The sequence below is a fragment of the Ranitomeya variabilis genome, chromosome 2 (genome assembly GCF_051348905.1).
Source record: "Ranitomeya variabilis isolate aRanVar5 chromosome 2, aRanVar5.hap1, whole genome shotgun sequence".
Taxonomy (NCBI): domain Eukaryota; kingdom Metazoa; phylum Chordata; class Amphibia; order Anura; family Dendrobatidae; genus Ranitomeya; species Ranitomeya variabilis.
In genome coordinates, this window is record NC_135233.1 from 1,606,167 (window position 1) to 1,622,852 (window position 16,686).

Here is a 16,686-nt window from a genome sequence, read left to right on the forward strand (position 1 = left end):
AGTACGCCGATACCCCATATGTGGGGGTAAAGCACTGTTTGGGCGCATGACAGAGCTCGGAAGCGAAGGAGCGCCATTTGACTTTTCAATGCAAAATTGACTGGAATTGAGATGGGACGCCATGTTGCGTTTGGAGAGCTCCTGATGTGCCTAAACATTGAAACCCCCCACAAGTGACACCATTTTGGAAAGTAGACCCCCTAAGGAACTTATCTAGAGGTGTGGCGAGCACTTTGACCCACCAAGTGCTTCACAGAAGTTTATAATGCAGAACCGTAAAAATAAAAAATCATATTTTTTCACAAAAATTATCTTTTTGACCCCAATTTTTTATTTTCCCAAGGGTAAGAGAAGAAATTGGACCCCAAAAGTTGTTGTACAATTTGTCCTGAGTACGCTGATACCCCATATGTGGGGGTAAACCACTGTTTGGGCGCATGGGAGAGCTCGGAAGGGAAGGAGCGTCATTTGACTTTTCACTGCAAAATTGACAGGAATTGAGATGGGACGCCATGTTGCGTTTGGAGAGTCACTGATGTGCCTAAACATTGAAACCCCCCCACAAGTGACACCAATTTGGAAAGTAGACCCCCTAAGGAACTTATCTAGAGGTGTGGTGAGCACTTTGACCAACCAAGCGCTTCACAGAAGTTTATAATGCAGAGCCGTAAAAATAAAACAAAAATTTTTTCCCACAAAAATTATTTTTTAGCCCCCAGTTTTGTATTTTCCCGAGGGTAACAGGAGAAATTGGACACCAAAAGTTGCTGTCCAATTTGTCCTGAGTATGCTGATACCCCATATGTGGGGGGGAACCACTGTTTGAGCGCATGGGAGGGCTCGGAAGGGATGGAGCGCCATTTGGAATGCAGAGTTAGATGGAGTGGTCTGCAGGCATCACATTTGTTTGCAGAGCCCCTAATGTACCTAAACAGTAAAAAAACCCACAAGTGACACCATTTTGGAAAGTAGACCCCCTAAGGAACTCATCTAGATGTGTTGTGAGAGCTTTGAACCCTCAACTGTTTTACTACAGTTTATAACGCAGAGACGTGCAAATAAAAAAATTTTTTTTTTCCACAAAAATTATTTTTTAGCCCCCAGTTTTGTATTTTCCCAAGGGTAACAGGAGAAATTGGATGACAAAAGTTGTTCTCCAATGTGTTCCGAGTACGCTGATACCCCATATGTTGGGGTAAACCCCTGTTTGGGCGCACGGGAGAGCTCGGAAGGGAAGGAGCACTGTTTTACTTTTTCAACGCAGAATTGGCTGAAATTGAGATCGGACGCCATGTCGCGTTTGGAGAGCCCCTGATGTGCCGAAACAGTGGAAACCCCCCAATTATAACTGAAACCCTAATCCAAACACACCCCTAACCCTAATCCCAACGGTAACCCTAACCACATCTCTAACCCAGACACACCCCTAACCCTAATCCCAACCCTATTCCCAACCGTAAATGTAATCCAAACCCTAACCCTAACTTTAGCCCCAACCCTAACTGTAGCCTTAACCCTAGCCCCAACCCTAACCCTAGCCCTAACCTTAGCCCTAGCCCTAACCCTAACCCTAGCCCTAACCCTAATGGGAAAATGGAAATAAATACATTTTAATTTTTTAATTTTTCCCTAATTAAGCGGGTGATGAAGGGAGGTTTGATTTACTTTTATAGCAGGTTTTTTAGCGGATTTTTATGATTGGCAGCCGTCACACACTGAAAGTTTTTTGCGGGACGAGTCGACGTTTTTATTGGTAACATGCTCGGGCACGGGAGATTTTTTGATCGCTTTTTATTCCGATTTTTGTGAGGCAGAATGACCAAAAACCAGCTATTCATGAATTTCTTTTGGGGGAGGCGTTTATACCGTTCCGCGTTTGGTAAAATTGATAAAGCAGTTTTATTCTTCGGGTCAGTACAATTACAGCGATATCTCATTTATATCATTTTTTTTATGTTTTGGCGCTTTTATACGATAAAAACTATTTTATAGAAAAAATAATTATTTTGGCATCGCTTTATTCTGAGGACTATAACTTTTATATTTTTTCGCTGATGATGCTGTATGGCGGCTCGTTTTTGCGTGACAAGATGTCGTTTGCAGCGGTACCATGGTTATTTATATCCGTCTTTTTGATCGCGTTATTCCACTTTTTGTTTGGCGGTATGAGAATAAAGCTTTGTTTTTTGGCTCGTTTTTTTTTTGTTTTTTTTTACGGTGTTCACTGAAGGGGTTAACTAGTGATATAGTTTTATAGGTGGGGTCGTTACGGACGCGGCGATACTAAATATGTGTACTTTTATTGTTTGATTTTTTTTTTATTTAGATATAGAAATGTATTTATGGGAATAATATATATATTTTTTCTTTATTTAGGATTTTTTTTTTCTTTTTCTTTTTTTTACACATGTGGGAATTTTTTTTTTTTTACTTTTTTACTTTGTCCCAGGGGGGGACATCACAGATCGCTGATCTGACAGTTTGCACAGCACTCAGTTCCAGTGCTGCAGGCTTACCAGAGCCTGGTCTGCACCCGGAAGTAATCCCTGCAGGACCCGGATGCAGCTCCGCAGCCATTTTGGATCCGGGGCCTGCAGGGATAGGAGGTAAGAGACCCTCGCAGCAACGCGATCACATCGCGTTGCTCCGGGGGTCTCCGGGAAGCCCGCAGGGAGCCCCCTCCCTGCGCGATGCTTCCCTGTACCGCCGGCACACCGCGATCATGTTTGATGGGGGTTAATGTGCCGGGGGCGGTCCGTGACCGCTCCTGGCACATAGTGCCGGATGTCAGCTGCGATAGGCAGCTGACACCCGGCCGCGATCGGCCGCGCTCCCCCCGTGAGTGCGGCCGATCGTGCTGGATGTACTATTCCGTCCTTGGGAATTAAGGCCCACCCCACATGGACGGAATAGTACGTCCAATGGCATAAAGGGGTTAAGTACCCTTAACTACCGCCGTTAAAAGGCATATCAGCGGTCGTTAAGGGGTTAATGAAGTATCAATAAACACCAAATATTTATCGCTTTTGATGTGGGAGCTGGATTATTGTCATCTTCACAACCTCATGGGCGCCAGCATGCAGCACTTACCATCCGTGTATGGCAGACTGATCTTGTGTTGGCCGTACACTAAGATATCCCCAGATTGCGTCAGCATCACTTGCTTCCTGTGATCCTGAGAAATCATGATGTCCACAGACTGTATACAGGATCTGTCCAGATTCTGCAAAACCCAAGAAGAAGGCGCTGAGTCCTGGTCACATGACCGACCTGGTGTCTGTACTCACTAACTTTGTGTTCATTTCAAGCTTTTCAAAAGTGTATCCCAAATTTGTCATCAGTAATCTGCAACTTTGTGTCACAGTAGTTTTTGCCATAAAGTTTCTGGAGGCTTAGTAAATGTGTGTCCGTGCATCACACCACCTCAGGATCTAATGATAAATCTGACCTTCTATAAAGGCCGTATATTTTTCATAGGGGAGTGTGTGCTAAAATGTATTTTTTATTATTGGCATTTAGAAAAATAAAAGTCCATAAGACCTCTCTATTAGAGAGAAAGAGCTGACACTTCAAATCCCTTCTTCAGTAGGACCTCACATTGAACATTTGGGGAAGAGAGAAAGAAACTAATTATAACATAGAATTGAGGAAACCAGACACATAGGAAGAGCTACAACCCACATTTAAAGCAGAGATCTCCTGCAGTGTCCAGGTAATTAAAACAGGACATCTGCTGGGGAAAACACAGTAAGCTGGGAGATCTGTTTATGCAGGGGTGGAGAAGTGCCTTTCTTCCAAGGAAAAAGATTGGGCAGAGAGTGCTACAGCCTTTTTGTCTCCATTGTCCAGATATGAATACTGAGTTTTGTATCAATCCATTTTTTATGGGATGTAGATTTTCAGCATCAGAGGAAAGGGACAGAAATGACACACTCTCACATATTGCAGTTGGGACCCTTTTATTATTCATTTTTATTGTATGTAATTGTATATAACGTTTTGTTTTATTCCCATTTTGTATCATCTTGTATATTTTTACATGCACTGCTTATCTTTCTAGAATAAATATATAACATGTAATAACGCCGTTCCTTTTGCTCTGTAAACCGCACCCTTGAAGTCATTCGCTACCTGTAACGGGAGTCCGATCGGCCTGTATAAATGACTGGAGATGGCAGATAGTAATGGTTCATTTTGTTATTGTGCAGCTGGCAGTGACTGTACCAGGGGTATATACATATATTCCATACCTTGAATTCGGAGGTGTATATACCATACGCTCAATGTGAGACCCTCAATAACCGGCCTAGTAGAGGAAGCAGCCACAGCCTCGTCCATCACTCATCAATTACATAATTGTCCTGAGGATTGGAGGCAGCGGCGTCATATCCCCTGACAAACTGGTGGCAGTGGTGAGATCTGGGTGATCGCTCCGGTGTCACCTGTGACAAAGTGACAACAGTGCAGCTGTGTATGTGACAATAATTATTTATTTTTAGAGCACATTGATTCCATGGTGCTGTAATTTAGAAGGGATTGCATGCAAAATAGAAACGTAAATTACCATGAACAAACTAACAATAACAGAGTAGTCCAGAAAAGATTGGGTCCTGCCACCGCAGGCTTACAGTCCACAGGGTGATAGTGAAGGAGACTGTTGGTTGGGGGGTTGCGGCAGCTTTGGTGGTAGTCAGGTGGCAGCGGGGTTATTGAAGGCTGTAGTTTTCTTGAAGAGATGGCTTTTTAAGTTCCGCTTTAAAGTTCTGAATGTGGTGGATAGTCGGATGTGTTTGGGCACAGAATTCCAGAGGACGAGGGAAGCTTGGATTCTTGTAGACGACTGGGTTAGGAACGTATGTGTGTGTAGGACAGAAGGTCCTGGGATGGCAGAAGATTACGTGAGGGAACATACTGGGAGATTAGTTAGGAGATGTGCAGCAGATTCAGATTATGGACGGCTTTGTAGGTCAGTGTTAGTAATTTGAACTGAGTACACTGGGGAATAGGAAGCCAGTGAAATGATTTGCACATGGGAGAAATGGGTGAGCAGCAAAGAGAGATGTGGATTATTCGGGCAACAGAGGTAAGAACGGAATGGAGAGGTGCGAGTTAGCCAGGAGGCCACAGAGGACGATGTTGTAGTAGTCAAGGAGGGAGATGATGAGGGCACTAATATTTTAGTAGATTAATGGTGAAGAAAAGGACAGATTCTGGAAACAATTTTGAGTTGGAGACAGTAGGAGGTGGCGAGAGCTTGGATGTGCAGTTTGAAGGACCAGGCAGAATAGATGTTTACTCCGAGGCAGCGGATTTCTGGTACAGGGGAAAGTGTGATGTCATTTATCGTGTTAGATAGGTCAGGTAGGGGAAATAATAATAAATAAGTGGGATGGAGGAAAGATGATGAGTTTGAATTTGTCAGGGGAGAAAATAGGGTGCACCTCCGTTAGATAGTCTGCATGTCGATCTGTGTAGCAGGGTGCCACACCGTGCCTGAAAATACAACGTGAATCAAAGCAAAAAAGACCAGACACAAATGGGCATGCACACCTGTTTCAATACTCAGATCAAGATAACAATAATAAAATATATAGCTTTATTTGGATGTTAGGACACACAAATCCACAAACAATAAAAACAATTAAAAACAAATATGCACCATGGCGGTCAACCCGCACCCCTCAATATTAAACGGTGACAACCTGTCAGTATTCATAACCGTGTGTTGAATCAACAGCACAAAACTGGCAGTTAATAATAAGCTATGACAGAATCACAAATCAATAAATCACAATAGTTTGTGAGCAGAATTCATGACTAATAATTCATAGCAACCGTGACTGACCATCAAACCATGACCATGTCCAGAATGTGACCCAGTCGTTCCCGGCAATACTGCGTTAGATGTCAGTAGATGTCATGCTGGCCGTGGTGAGCATTAAGCTTGAATAGACTTTTTGATGTGCACACTTTTTTTGTGTTTTGTGACCTCCAAACCATGCAATTCTAAACTCGGTTTACTGACATCTAACCCACTAATGTAGGGGATGACTGGGTCACATTCGGTATCCAGAGGGAGATATGATGTGCACACTGTAAAGTTCAGGAATGGAGGTGCCGGCCGGTTTAGTGACTACACTTTCTACATAAACACAAAGACTTGAGTGCGGCTGTTTTTCTCTTGTATATTTGGGTCACATTCTGGACAGGGACATGGTTTGATGTTTGGTCACGGTTGCTATTAATTATTTGACATGAATTATTCTCATAAACCATTGTGATTTATTGATTTGTGATTCTGTCATAGCTTATTATTAATTGCCAGTTTTGTACTGTTGATTCAACACACGGTTATGAATACTGACAGGTTGTCACCGTTTAATATTGAGGGGTGCGGGTTGACCGCCATGATGTATATTTGTTTTTAATTGTTTTTATTGTTTGTGGATTTGTGTGTCGTAACATCCAAATAAAGCTATATATTTTATTATTATCTTGATCTGAGTATTGAAACAGCTGAGTTCAGATTTGTCCACGTGGAACTTTAGGAAGCGTGATGAGGAGGATAAGGCTGATAGACACTCTGGGATTCTGGACAGCAGAGAGACAACATCTGGGCCCGAGAGGTAGATCTGAGTGTCATCAGAATACAGATCGTACTGGAAGCCATGTGACTTTATAAATTGTCCCAGGCCAAAGGTATAGGTTGAGAAAAGTAAGGGTCTCAGGACAGAGCCTTGAGGGACTCCAACAGAGAGCGAACAGGATGAGGAGGTAAGTTGGGAGTGGGAGATGCTGAATGTGTGCTTAGAACGGTATGAGGAGATCCAGGAGAGGACAAGTTCCATGATACCAAGGTACCAAGGGAAGAGAGGATCTGTAGTAGGAGGCAGTGGTCGACTGGGTCAAAGGCAGAGGACAGGTCTCGAAGAAGTATAGGGAATTGTCTGTTCGCTTTGGCAGTAATAATAATAATTTTATTTATATAGCGCCAACATATTCCGCAGCGCTTTACAAATTATAGAGGGGACTTGTACAGACAATAGACATTACAGCATAACAGAAATCACAGTTCAAAACAGATACCAGGAGGAATGAGGGCCCTGCTGCTCGCAAGGTACAAACTATGAGGAAAAGGGGAGACACGAGAGGTGGATGGAAAAGGGGAGACACGAGAGGTGGATAAGTAAGTATAAAGTAAGTCATTAGTAATTTTGGTTAGAGCAGTTTCAGTGGAGTAGTGGGGACGGACACCAGATAGTAAGCTGTTAAAGAGCGAGTTAGAAGAGAGTTGGGAAGAAAGTTCAGCATGGACATGCTATTTGAGGAGTTTAGAGGTGAAAGGGAGCAGCAATATGGGGCGATAACTGGATGTAGAGGTTGGGTCAAGGAATAGCTTCTTCAGAATAGGTGGGATTGTGGCATGTTTGAAAGCAGAAGGGAAGACACCAGAGGATATCGATAGGTTAAAGAGAGAGGTTAGGGCTGGGATAAGCATGGTGGTGAGGTCGGCGAGGAGGTGGAATGGGGTCGAGCGTACAAGCGGAGATGTGCGATTTGCAGAGAAGGTGAGTAAGCTTTTCGTTCATGCTTTGCATACGAATTGTTTAATTATCACCGATTGTCTGGTCTGGATATTTGCATAAACATTTTTATTTAAATACTGCATCACTTATCAACAGGTCAGACCTCTCTCCCATATTCATATGGATCCCGTATATACCTTTATGTCTTATGGTATATTTATCAATAAATACATTTTCCTTTTATTCAACTGTAAAGAGAGGGTATATCTGAGGATGCGGGCATATCTGAGGATGCAATGTGGTAGTGCGGCTCACTCGGCTGCACACGGAGGTAGATACGGGTACACCTCGGCTTTAAGAACTTCCTTTGGTTTTTTGTAGGCAGCATAAACCAAGGTATAGTAAATAAATTACAGCCCTCTGGACAAAACAGGAAAACAAAACAAAATGGTGGCCGAACAAACACAGTCCTTCTGTGAGCGGGGTTCCTCCCGCTCACGGCTGGCAGAACACACACTGTTCAGTTTCTTAAGTCCATGCACACTTTCTGGAGTGCTCCTTCTCCAGATGACTCCTCAGCCACGTGACTGATCACATGACTGTGACAACATCAAGGTCCTGTCAGCACACAGTGGTGCCGGCTCTGTAGGTGGTTATATGGGGGGGACACTCTCCCACCCGCTTTATGAATGTCCACCGAAAAACCAGCCCATAACATACGTTAATTTAACCCTCGCAACACTTACTGTGCTGGAGGAAATAAAACTCTGGATTTTTATATCTCTAACGCCGTTAGGCGTAGTGAAACATATCTCCCCTCTATTACATTACCAGTGACTGTCACAGTGGGCATATCTGAAGATGCAGGCATATGACGATGGGGGGGATATCTGAAGATGCGGGGATATCTGAAGATGTGGGCATATGACGATGCGGGGATATCTGAAGATGCGGGGATATCTGAAGATGTGGGCATATGACGATGCGGGGATATCTGAAGATGCGGGGATATCTGAAGATGTGGGCATATCTGAAGATGCAGGGATATCTGAAGATGTGGGCGTATGACGATGCGGGGATATCTGAAGATGTGGGCATATCTGAAGATGTGGGCATATCTGAAGATGCGGGGATATCTGAAGATGCAGGCATATGACGATGCGGGGATATCTGAAGATGCGGGGATATCTGGAGATGTGGGCATATGACGATGCGGGGATATCTGAAGATGTGGGCATATGACGATGCGGGGATATCTGAAGATGCGGGGATATCTGAAGATGCGGGGATATCTGAAGATGCGGGGATATCTGAAGATGCGGGGATATCTGAAGATGCGGGGATATCTGAAGATGTGGGCATATGACGATGCGGGGATATCTGAAGATGCGGGGATATCTGAAGATGTGGGCATATCTGAAGATGCAGGGATATCTGAAGATGTGGGCGTATGACAATGCGGGGATATCTGAAGATGTGGGCATATCTGAAGATGTGGGCATATCTGAAGATGCGGGGATATCTGAAGATGCAGGCATATGACGATGCGGGGATATCTGAAGATGCGGGGATATCTGGAGATGTGGGCATATGACGATGCGGGGATATCTGAAGATGTGGGCATATGACGATGCGGGGATATCTGAAGATGCGGGGATATCTGAAGATGCGGGGATATCTGAAGATGCGGGGATATCTGAAGATGCGGGGATATCTGAAGATGCGGGGATATCTGAAGATGTGGGATATCTGAAGATGCGGGGATATCTATTATTAATCTATTAATCTATTAATTGGCCTCCCCCTCACGCGACTTTCCCCTCTCCAGTCTATCCTTAATGCAGCAGCCAGGGTCGTCCATCTGGCTAAAGGCCCCGTCTCACATAGCGATTTACCAACGATCACGACCAGCGATACGACCTGGCCGTGATCGTTGGTAAGTCGCTGTGTGGTCGCTGGGGAGCTGTCACACAGACCGCTCTCCCCAGCGACCAACGATCAGGGGAACGACTTCGGCATCGTTGAAACTGTCTTCAACGATGCCGAAGTCCCCCTGCAGCACCCGGGTAACCAGGGTAAACATCGGGTTACTAAGCGCAGGGCCGCGCTTAGTAACCCGATGTTTACCCTGGTTACCAAAAAAAACAAACAGTACATACTCGCCTTTCGGTGTCCAGGTCCCTTGCCGTCTGCTTCCTGCTCTGACAGTGCCGCCGTACACTGAGAGCAGAGCGCAGCGGTGACGTCAGCGGTGCTGTGCTCTGCTCTCACTGTACGGCCGCACTCAGTCAGAGCAGGAAGCAGACGGCAAGGGACCTGGACACCGAAAGGCGAGTATGTACTGTTTGTTTTTTTTGGTAACCAGGGTAAACATCGGGTTACTAAGCGCGGCCCTGCGCTTAGTAACCCGATGTTTACCCTGGTTACCAGTGAAGACATCGCTGGATCGGTGTCACACACACCGATTCAGCGATGTCAGCGGGACCTCAACGACCAAAAAAAGGTCCAGGCCATTCCGACACGACCAGCGATCTCACAGCAGGGGCCTGATCGCTGGTATGTGTCACACATAGCGAGATCGCTACTGAGGTCGCTGTTGCGTCACAAAACTTGTGACTCAGCAGCGATCTCGCTAGCGATCTCGCTATGTGAGACGGGGCCTTAATCGTTACTCGGACGTGTCCGCTCTTCGCCAGTCATTACACTGGCTGCCCATTCATTACAGGATACAATTCAAAGTACTTGTTCTCACCCACAAAGCTCTCCACAATGCGACAGCCCCTTACATCTCCTCCCTCATTTCTGTCTATCGGCCTAGCCGACCGCTGCGCTCTGCAAACGACTTTCGACTAACCTCTGCACTAATCCGTACCTCCCACTCCCGACTCCAAGACTTCTCCCGTGCTGCGCCAATCCTCTGGAATGCTCTACCCCAAGATATTAGAACCATCCACAACTTGCATAGTTTTAGGCACTCGCTCAAAACTCATTTGTTCAGAGCGGCCTATCACATTCCCTAATCAAACTCATTTTATGTTTGTGTGTGTGTGTAGCCCATTCACTATCTCCATCTACCCCCCACTCCCTGAAGATGGCTGGACCATGATTGTAAATACATCATTGTAAATACACACCTGTACTTTGTATCTCCCCCACCTCATTGTAGATTGTAAGCTCTCACGAGCAGGGGCGGCTTATTGTGCTTTATTACTGTATTGTTAACATTGTTACCCATGACTGTTGTGTTTGAAACTGTTAAACTGTAAAGCGCTGTGGAATATGTTGGCGCTATATACATAAAGATTATTATTATTACTATTATATCTGAAGATGTGGGGATATCTGAAGATGCGGGGATATCTGAAGATGTGGGCATATGACGATGCGGGGATATCTGAAGATGCAGGCATATGACGATGCGGGGATATCTGAAGATGTGGGCATATCTGAAGATGCGGGGATATCTGAAGATGTGGGCGTATGACGATGCGGGGATATCTGAAGATGCAGGCATATGACGAAGCGGGGATATCTGAAGATGTGGACATATCTGAAGATGCAGGGATATCTGAAGATGTGGGCGTATGACGATGCGGAGATATCTGAACATGTGGGCATATCTGAAGATGTGGGCATATCTGAAGATGTGGGCATATCTGAAGATGCGGGGATATCTGAAGATGTGGGGATATCTGAAGATGTGGGGATATCTGAAGATGCGGGGATATCTGAAGATGTGGGCATATGACGATGCGGGGATATCTGAAGATGTGGGCATATCTGAAGAAGCAGGGATATCTGAAGATGTGGGCGTATGACGATGCGGGGATATCTGAAGATGCAGGCATATGACGATGCGGGGATATCTGAAGATGTGGGCATATCTGAAGATGCAGGGATATCTGAAGATGTGGGCGTATGACGATGCGGGAATATCTGAAGATGTGGGCATATCTGAAGATGTGGGCATATCTGAAGATGTGGGCATATCTGAAGATGCGGGGATATCTGAAGATGTGGGGATATCTGAAGATGTGGAGATATCTGAAGATGTGGGGATATCTGAAGAAGCAGGGATATCTGAAGATGTGGGCATATGATGATGCGGGGATATCTGAAGATGCGGGCATATCTGAAGATGTGGGTATATCTGAAGATGCGGGCATATCTGAAGATGCAGGCATATATGAAGATGTGGGCATATTTGAAGATGTGGGCATATTTGAAGATGTGGGCATATCTGAAGATGCGGGGATAGCTGAAGATGCGGGGATATCTGAAGATGTGGGGATATCTGAAGATGCGGGGATATCGGCAGATGAAGGCATATATGAAGATGTGGGCATATTTGAAGATGTGGGCATATTTGAAGATGTGGGCATATGAAGATGCAGGGATATCTGAAGATGTGGGCATATCTGAAGATGTGGGCATATCTGAAGATGTGGGTATATCTGAAGATGTGGGCATATCTGAAGATGTGGACATATCTGAAGATGTGGGGATATCTGAAGATGTGGGCATATCTGAAGATGCAGGGATATCTGAAGATGCGGGGATATCTGAAGATGCAGGGAGATCTGAATATGTGGGCATATGACGATGCGGGGATATCTGAAGATGTGGGCATATCTGAAGATGTGGGCATATCTGAAGATGCGGGGATATCTGAAGATGCAGGGATATCTGAAGATGTGGGCATATGACAATGCGGGGATATCAATCTAAGGCAAAATGAAGACCGTGCTCACGGGATATATTGTAGATAGTTTATTTGAGCCTACGCGTTTCAAGAGCGTTCTTGCTCTCTTCCTCAGGGCATGTGCGAGGATATCTGAAGATGTGGGCATATCTGAAGATGTGGGCATATTTGAAGATGCGGGCATATTTGAATATGCGGGGATATCTGAAGATGCAGGGATATCTGAAGATGTGGGCATATGACGATGCGGGGATATCTGAAGATGTGGGCATATGACAATGCGGGGATATCTGAAGATGTGGGGATATCTGAAGATGTGGGCATATGACGATGCGGGGATATCTGAAGATGTGGGCATATGACGATGCGGGGATATCTGAAGATGCAGGCATATGACGATGCGGGAATATCTGAAGATGCAGGCATATGACGAAGCGGGGATATCTGAAGATGTGGACATATCTGAAGATGCAGGGATATCTGAAGATTTGGGCGTATGACGATGCGGAGATATCTGAAGATGTGGGCATATCTGAAGATGTGGGCATATCTGAAGATGTGGGCATATCTGAAGATGCGGGGATATCTGAAGATGTGGGGATATCTGAAGATGTGGGGATATCTGAAGATGCGGGGATATCTGAAGATGTGGGCATATGACGATGCGGGGATATCTGAAGATGTGGGCATATCTGAAGAAGCAGGGATATCTGAAGATGTGGGCGTATGACGATGCGGGGATATCTGAAGATGCAGGCATATGACGATGCGGGGATATCTGAAGATGTGGGCATATCTGAAGATGCAGGGATATCTGAAGATGTGGGCGTATGACGATGCGGGAATATCTGAAGATGTGGGCATATCTGAAGATGTGGGCATATCTGAAGATGCGGGGATATCTGAAGATGTGGGGATATCTGAAGATGTGGAGATATCTGAAGATGTGGGGATATCTGAAGAAGCAGGGATATCTGAAGATGTGGGCATATGATGATGCGGGGATATCTGAAGATGCGGGCATATCTGAAGATGTGGGTATATCTGAAGATGCGGGCATATCTGAAGATGCAGGCATATATGAAGATGTGGGCATATTTGAAGATGTGGGCATATTTGAAGATGTGGGCATATCTGAAGATGTGGGGATAGCTGAAGATGCGGGGATATCTGAAGATGTGGGGATATCTGAAGATGCGGGGATATCGGCAGATGAAGGCATATATGAAGATGTGGGCATATTTGAAGATGTGGGCATATTTGAAGATGTGGGCATATGAAGATGCAGGGATATCTGAAGATGTGGGCATATCTGAAGATGTGGGCATATCTGAAGATGTGGGTATATCTGAAGATGTGGGCATATCTGAAGATGTGGACATATCTGAAGATGTGGGGATATCTGAAGATGTGGGCATATCTGAAGATGCAGGGATATCTGAAGATGCGGGGATATCTGAAGATGCAGGGAGATCTGAATATGTGGGCATATGACGATGCGGGGATATCTGAAGATGTGGGCATATCTGAAGATGTGGGCATATCTGAAGATGCGGGGATATCTGAAGATGCAGGGATATCTGAAGATGTGGGCATATGACAATGCGGGGATATCAATCTAAGGCAAAATGAAGACCGCGCTCACGGGATATATTGTAGATAGTTTATTTGAGCCTACGCGTTTCAAGAGCGTTCTTGCTCTCTTCCTCAGGGCATGTGCGAGGATATCTGAAGATGTGGGCATATCTGAAGATGTGGGCATATTTGAAGATGCGGGCATATTTGAATATGCGGGGATATCTGAAGATGCAGGGATATCTGAAGATGTGGGCATATGACGATGCGGGGATATCTGAAGATGTGGGCATATGACAATGCGGGGATATCTGAAGATGTGGGGATATCTGAAGATGTGGGCATATGACGATGCGGGGATATCTGAAGATGTGGGCATATGACGATGCGGGGATATCTGAAGATGCAGGCATATGACGATGCGGGAATATCTGAAGATGCAGGCATATGACGATGCGGGGATATCTGAAGATGTGGGCATATCTGAAGATGTGGGCATATCTGAAGATGCGGGGATATCTGAAGATGTGGGCATATCTGAAGATGTGGGCATATCTGAAGATGTGGGCATATCTGAAGATGCGGGGATATCTGAAGATGTGGGCATATGACGATGCGGGGATATCTGAAGATGTGGGCATATCTGAAGATGCAGGGATATCTGAAGATGTGGGCGTATGACGATGCGGGGATATCTGAAGATGCAGGCATATGACGATGCGGGGATATCTGAAGATGTGGGCATATCTGAAGATGCAGGGATATCTGAAGATGTGGGCATATGACGATGCGGGGATATCTGAAGATGTGGGCATATCTGAAGATGTGGGCATATCTGAAGATGCGGGGATATCTGAAGATGCGGGGATATCTGAAGATGTGGGGATATCTGAAGATGTGGGGATATCTGAAGATGCGGGGATATCTGAAGATGTGGGCATATGACGATGCGGGGATATCTGAAGATGTGGGCATATCTGAAGATGCAGGGATATCTGAAGATGTGGGCATATGACGATGCGGGGATATCCGAAGATGCGGGCATATCTGAAGATGTGGGTATATCTGAAGATGCGGGCATATCTGAAGATGCAGGCATATATGAAGATGTGGGCATATTTGAAGATGTGGGCATATTTGAAGATGTGGGCATATCTGAAGATACGGGGATAGCTGAAGATGCGGGGATATCTGAAGATGTGGGGATATCTGAAGATGCGGGGATATCGGCAGATGCAGGCATATATGAAGATGTGGGCATATTTGAAGATGTGGGCATATGAAGATGCGGGGATATCTGAAGATGCGGGGATATCTGAAGATGTGGGCATATCTGAAGATGTGGGCATATCTGAAGATGTGGGGATATCTGAAGATGTGGGCATATCTGAAGATGCGGGGATATCTGAAGATGCGGGGATATCTGAAGATGCAGGGATATCTGAAGATGTGGGCATATGACGATGCGGGGATATCTGAAGATGCGGGGATATCTGAAGATGTGGGCATATCTGAAGATGTGGGCATATCTGAAGATGCGGGGATATCTGAAGATGCAGGGATATCTGAAGATGTGGGCATATGACAATGCGGGGATATCTGAAGATGTGGGCATATCTGAAGATGTGGGCATATCTGAAGATGCGGGGATATCTGAAGATGCAGGGATATCTGAAGATGTGGGCATATGACGATGCGGGGATATCTGAAGATGTGGGCATATGACGATGCGGGGATATCTGAAGATGTGGGCATATGACGATGCGGGAATATCTGAAGATGTGGGGATATCTGAAGATGTGGGCATATGACGATGCGGGGATATCTGAAGGTGTGGGCATATGACGATGCGGGGATATCTGAAGATGCAGGCATATGACGATGCGGGAATATCTGAAGATGTGGGCATATCTGAAGATGCAGGGATATCTGAAGATGTGGGCGTATGACGATGCGGGGATATCTGAAGATGTGGGCATATCTGAAGATGTGGGCATATCTGAAGATGTGGGCATATCTGAAGATGCGGAGATATCTGAAGATGTGGGGATATCTGAAGATGTGGGGATATCTGAAGATGCGGGGATATCTGAAGATGTGGGCATATGACGATGCGGGGATATCTGAAGATGTGGGCATATCTGAAGATGCAGGGATATCTGAAGATGTGGGCATATGACAATGCGGGGATATCTGAAGATGTGGGCATATCTGAAGATGTGGGTATATCTGAAGATGCGGGCATATCTGAAGATGTAGGCATATATGAAGATGTGGGCATATTTGAAGATGTGGGCATATTTGAAGATGTGGGCATATCTGAAGATGCGGGGATAGCTGAAGATGCGGGGATATCTGAAGATGTGGGGATATCTGAAGATGCGGGGATATCGGCAGATGCAGGCATATATGAAGATGTGGGCATATTTGAAGATGTGGGCATATGAAGATGCGGGGATATCTGAAGATGTGGGCATATCTGAAGATGTGGGCATATCTGAAGATGTGGGGATATCTGAAGATGTGGGCATATCTGAAGATGCGGGGATATCTGAAGATGCGGGGATATCTGAAGATGCAGGGATATCTGAAGATGTGGGCATATGACGATGCGGGGATATCTGAAGATGCGGGGATATCTGAAGATGTGGGCATATCTGAAGATGTGGGCATATCTGAAGATGCGGGGATATCTGAAGATGCAGGGATATCTGAAGATGTGGGCATATGACAATGCGGGGATATCTGAAGATGTGGGCATATCTGAAGATGTGGGCATATCTGAAGATGCGGGGATATCTGAAGATGCAGGGATATCTGAAGATGTGGGCATATGACGATGCGGGGATATCTGAAGATGTGGGCATATGACGATGCGGGGAT

The 16,686-nt window shown here is 45.4% G+C and overlaps 1 protein-coding gene across 1 annotated transcript in view; it reads right to left on the reverse strand.

Annotated features, from left to right (window-relative positions):
* Positions 1-16,686, reverse strand: part of OTOG (otogelin) — a 1,016,637-nt gene that overhangs the window by 637,357 nt on the left and 362,594 nt on the right. The window contains exon 16 of the mRNA XM_077292284.1: positions 3,091-3,223. Within this exon, the coding sequence (XP_077148399.1) occupies positions 3,091-3,223 (133 nt within the window). The remainder of the gene's footprint in view (positions 1-3,090; positions 3,224-16,686) is intronic.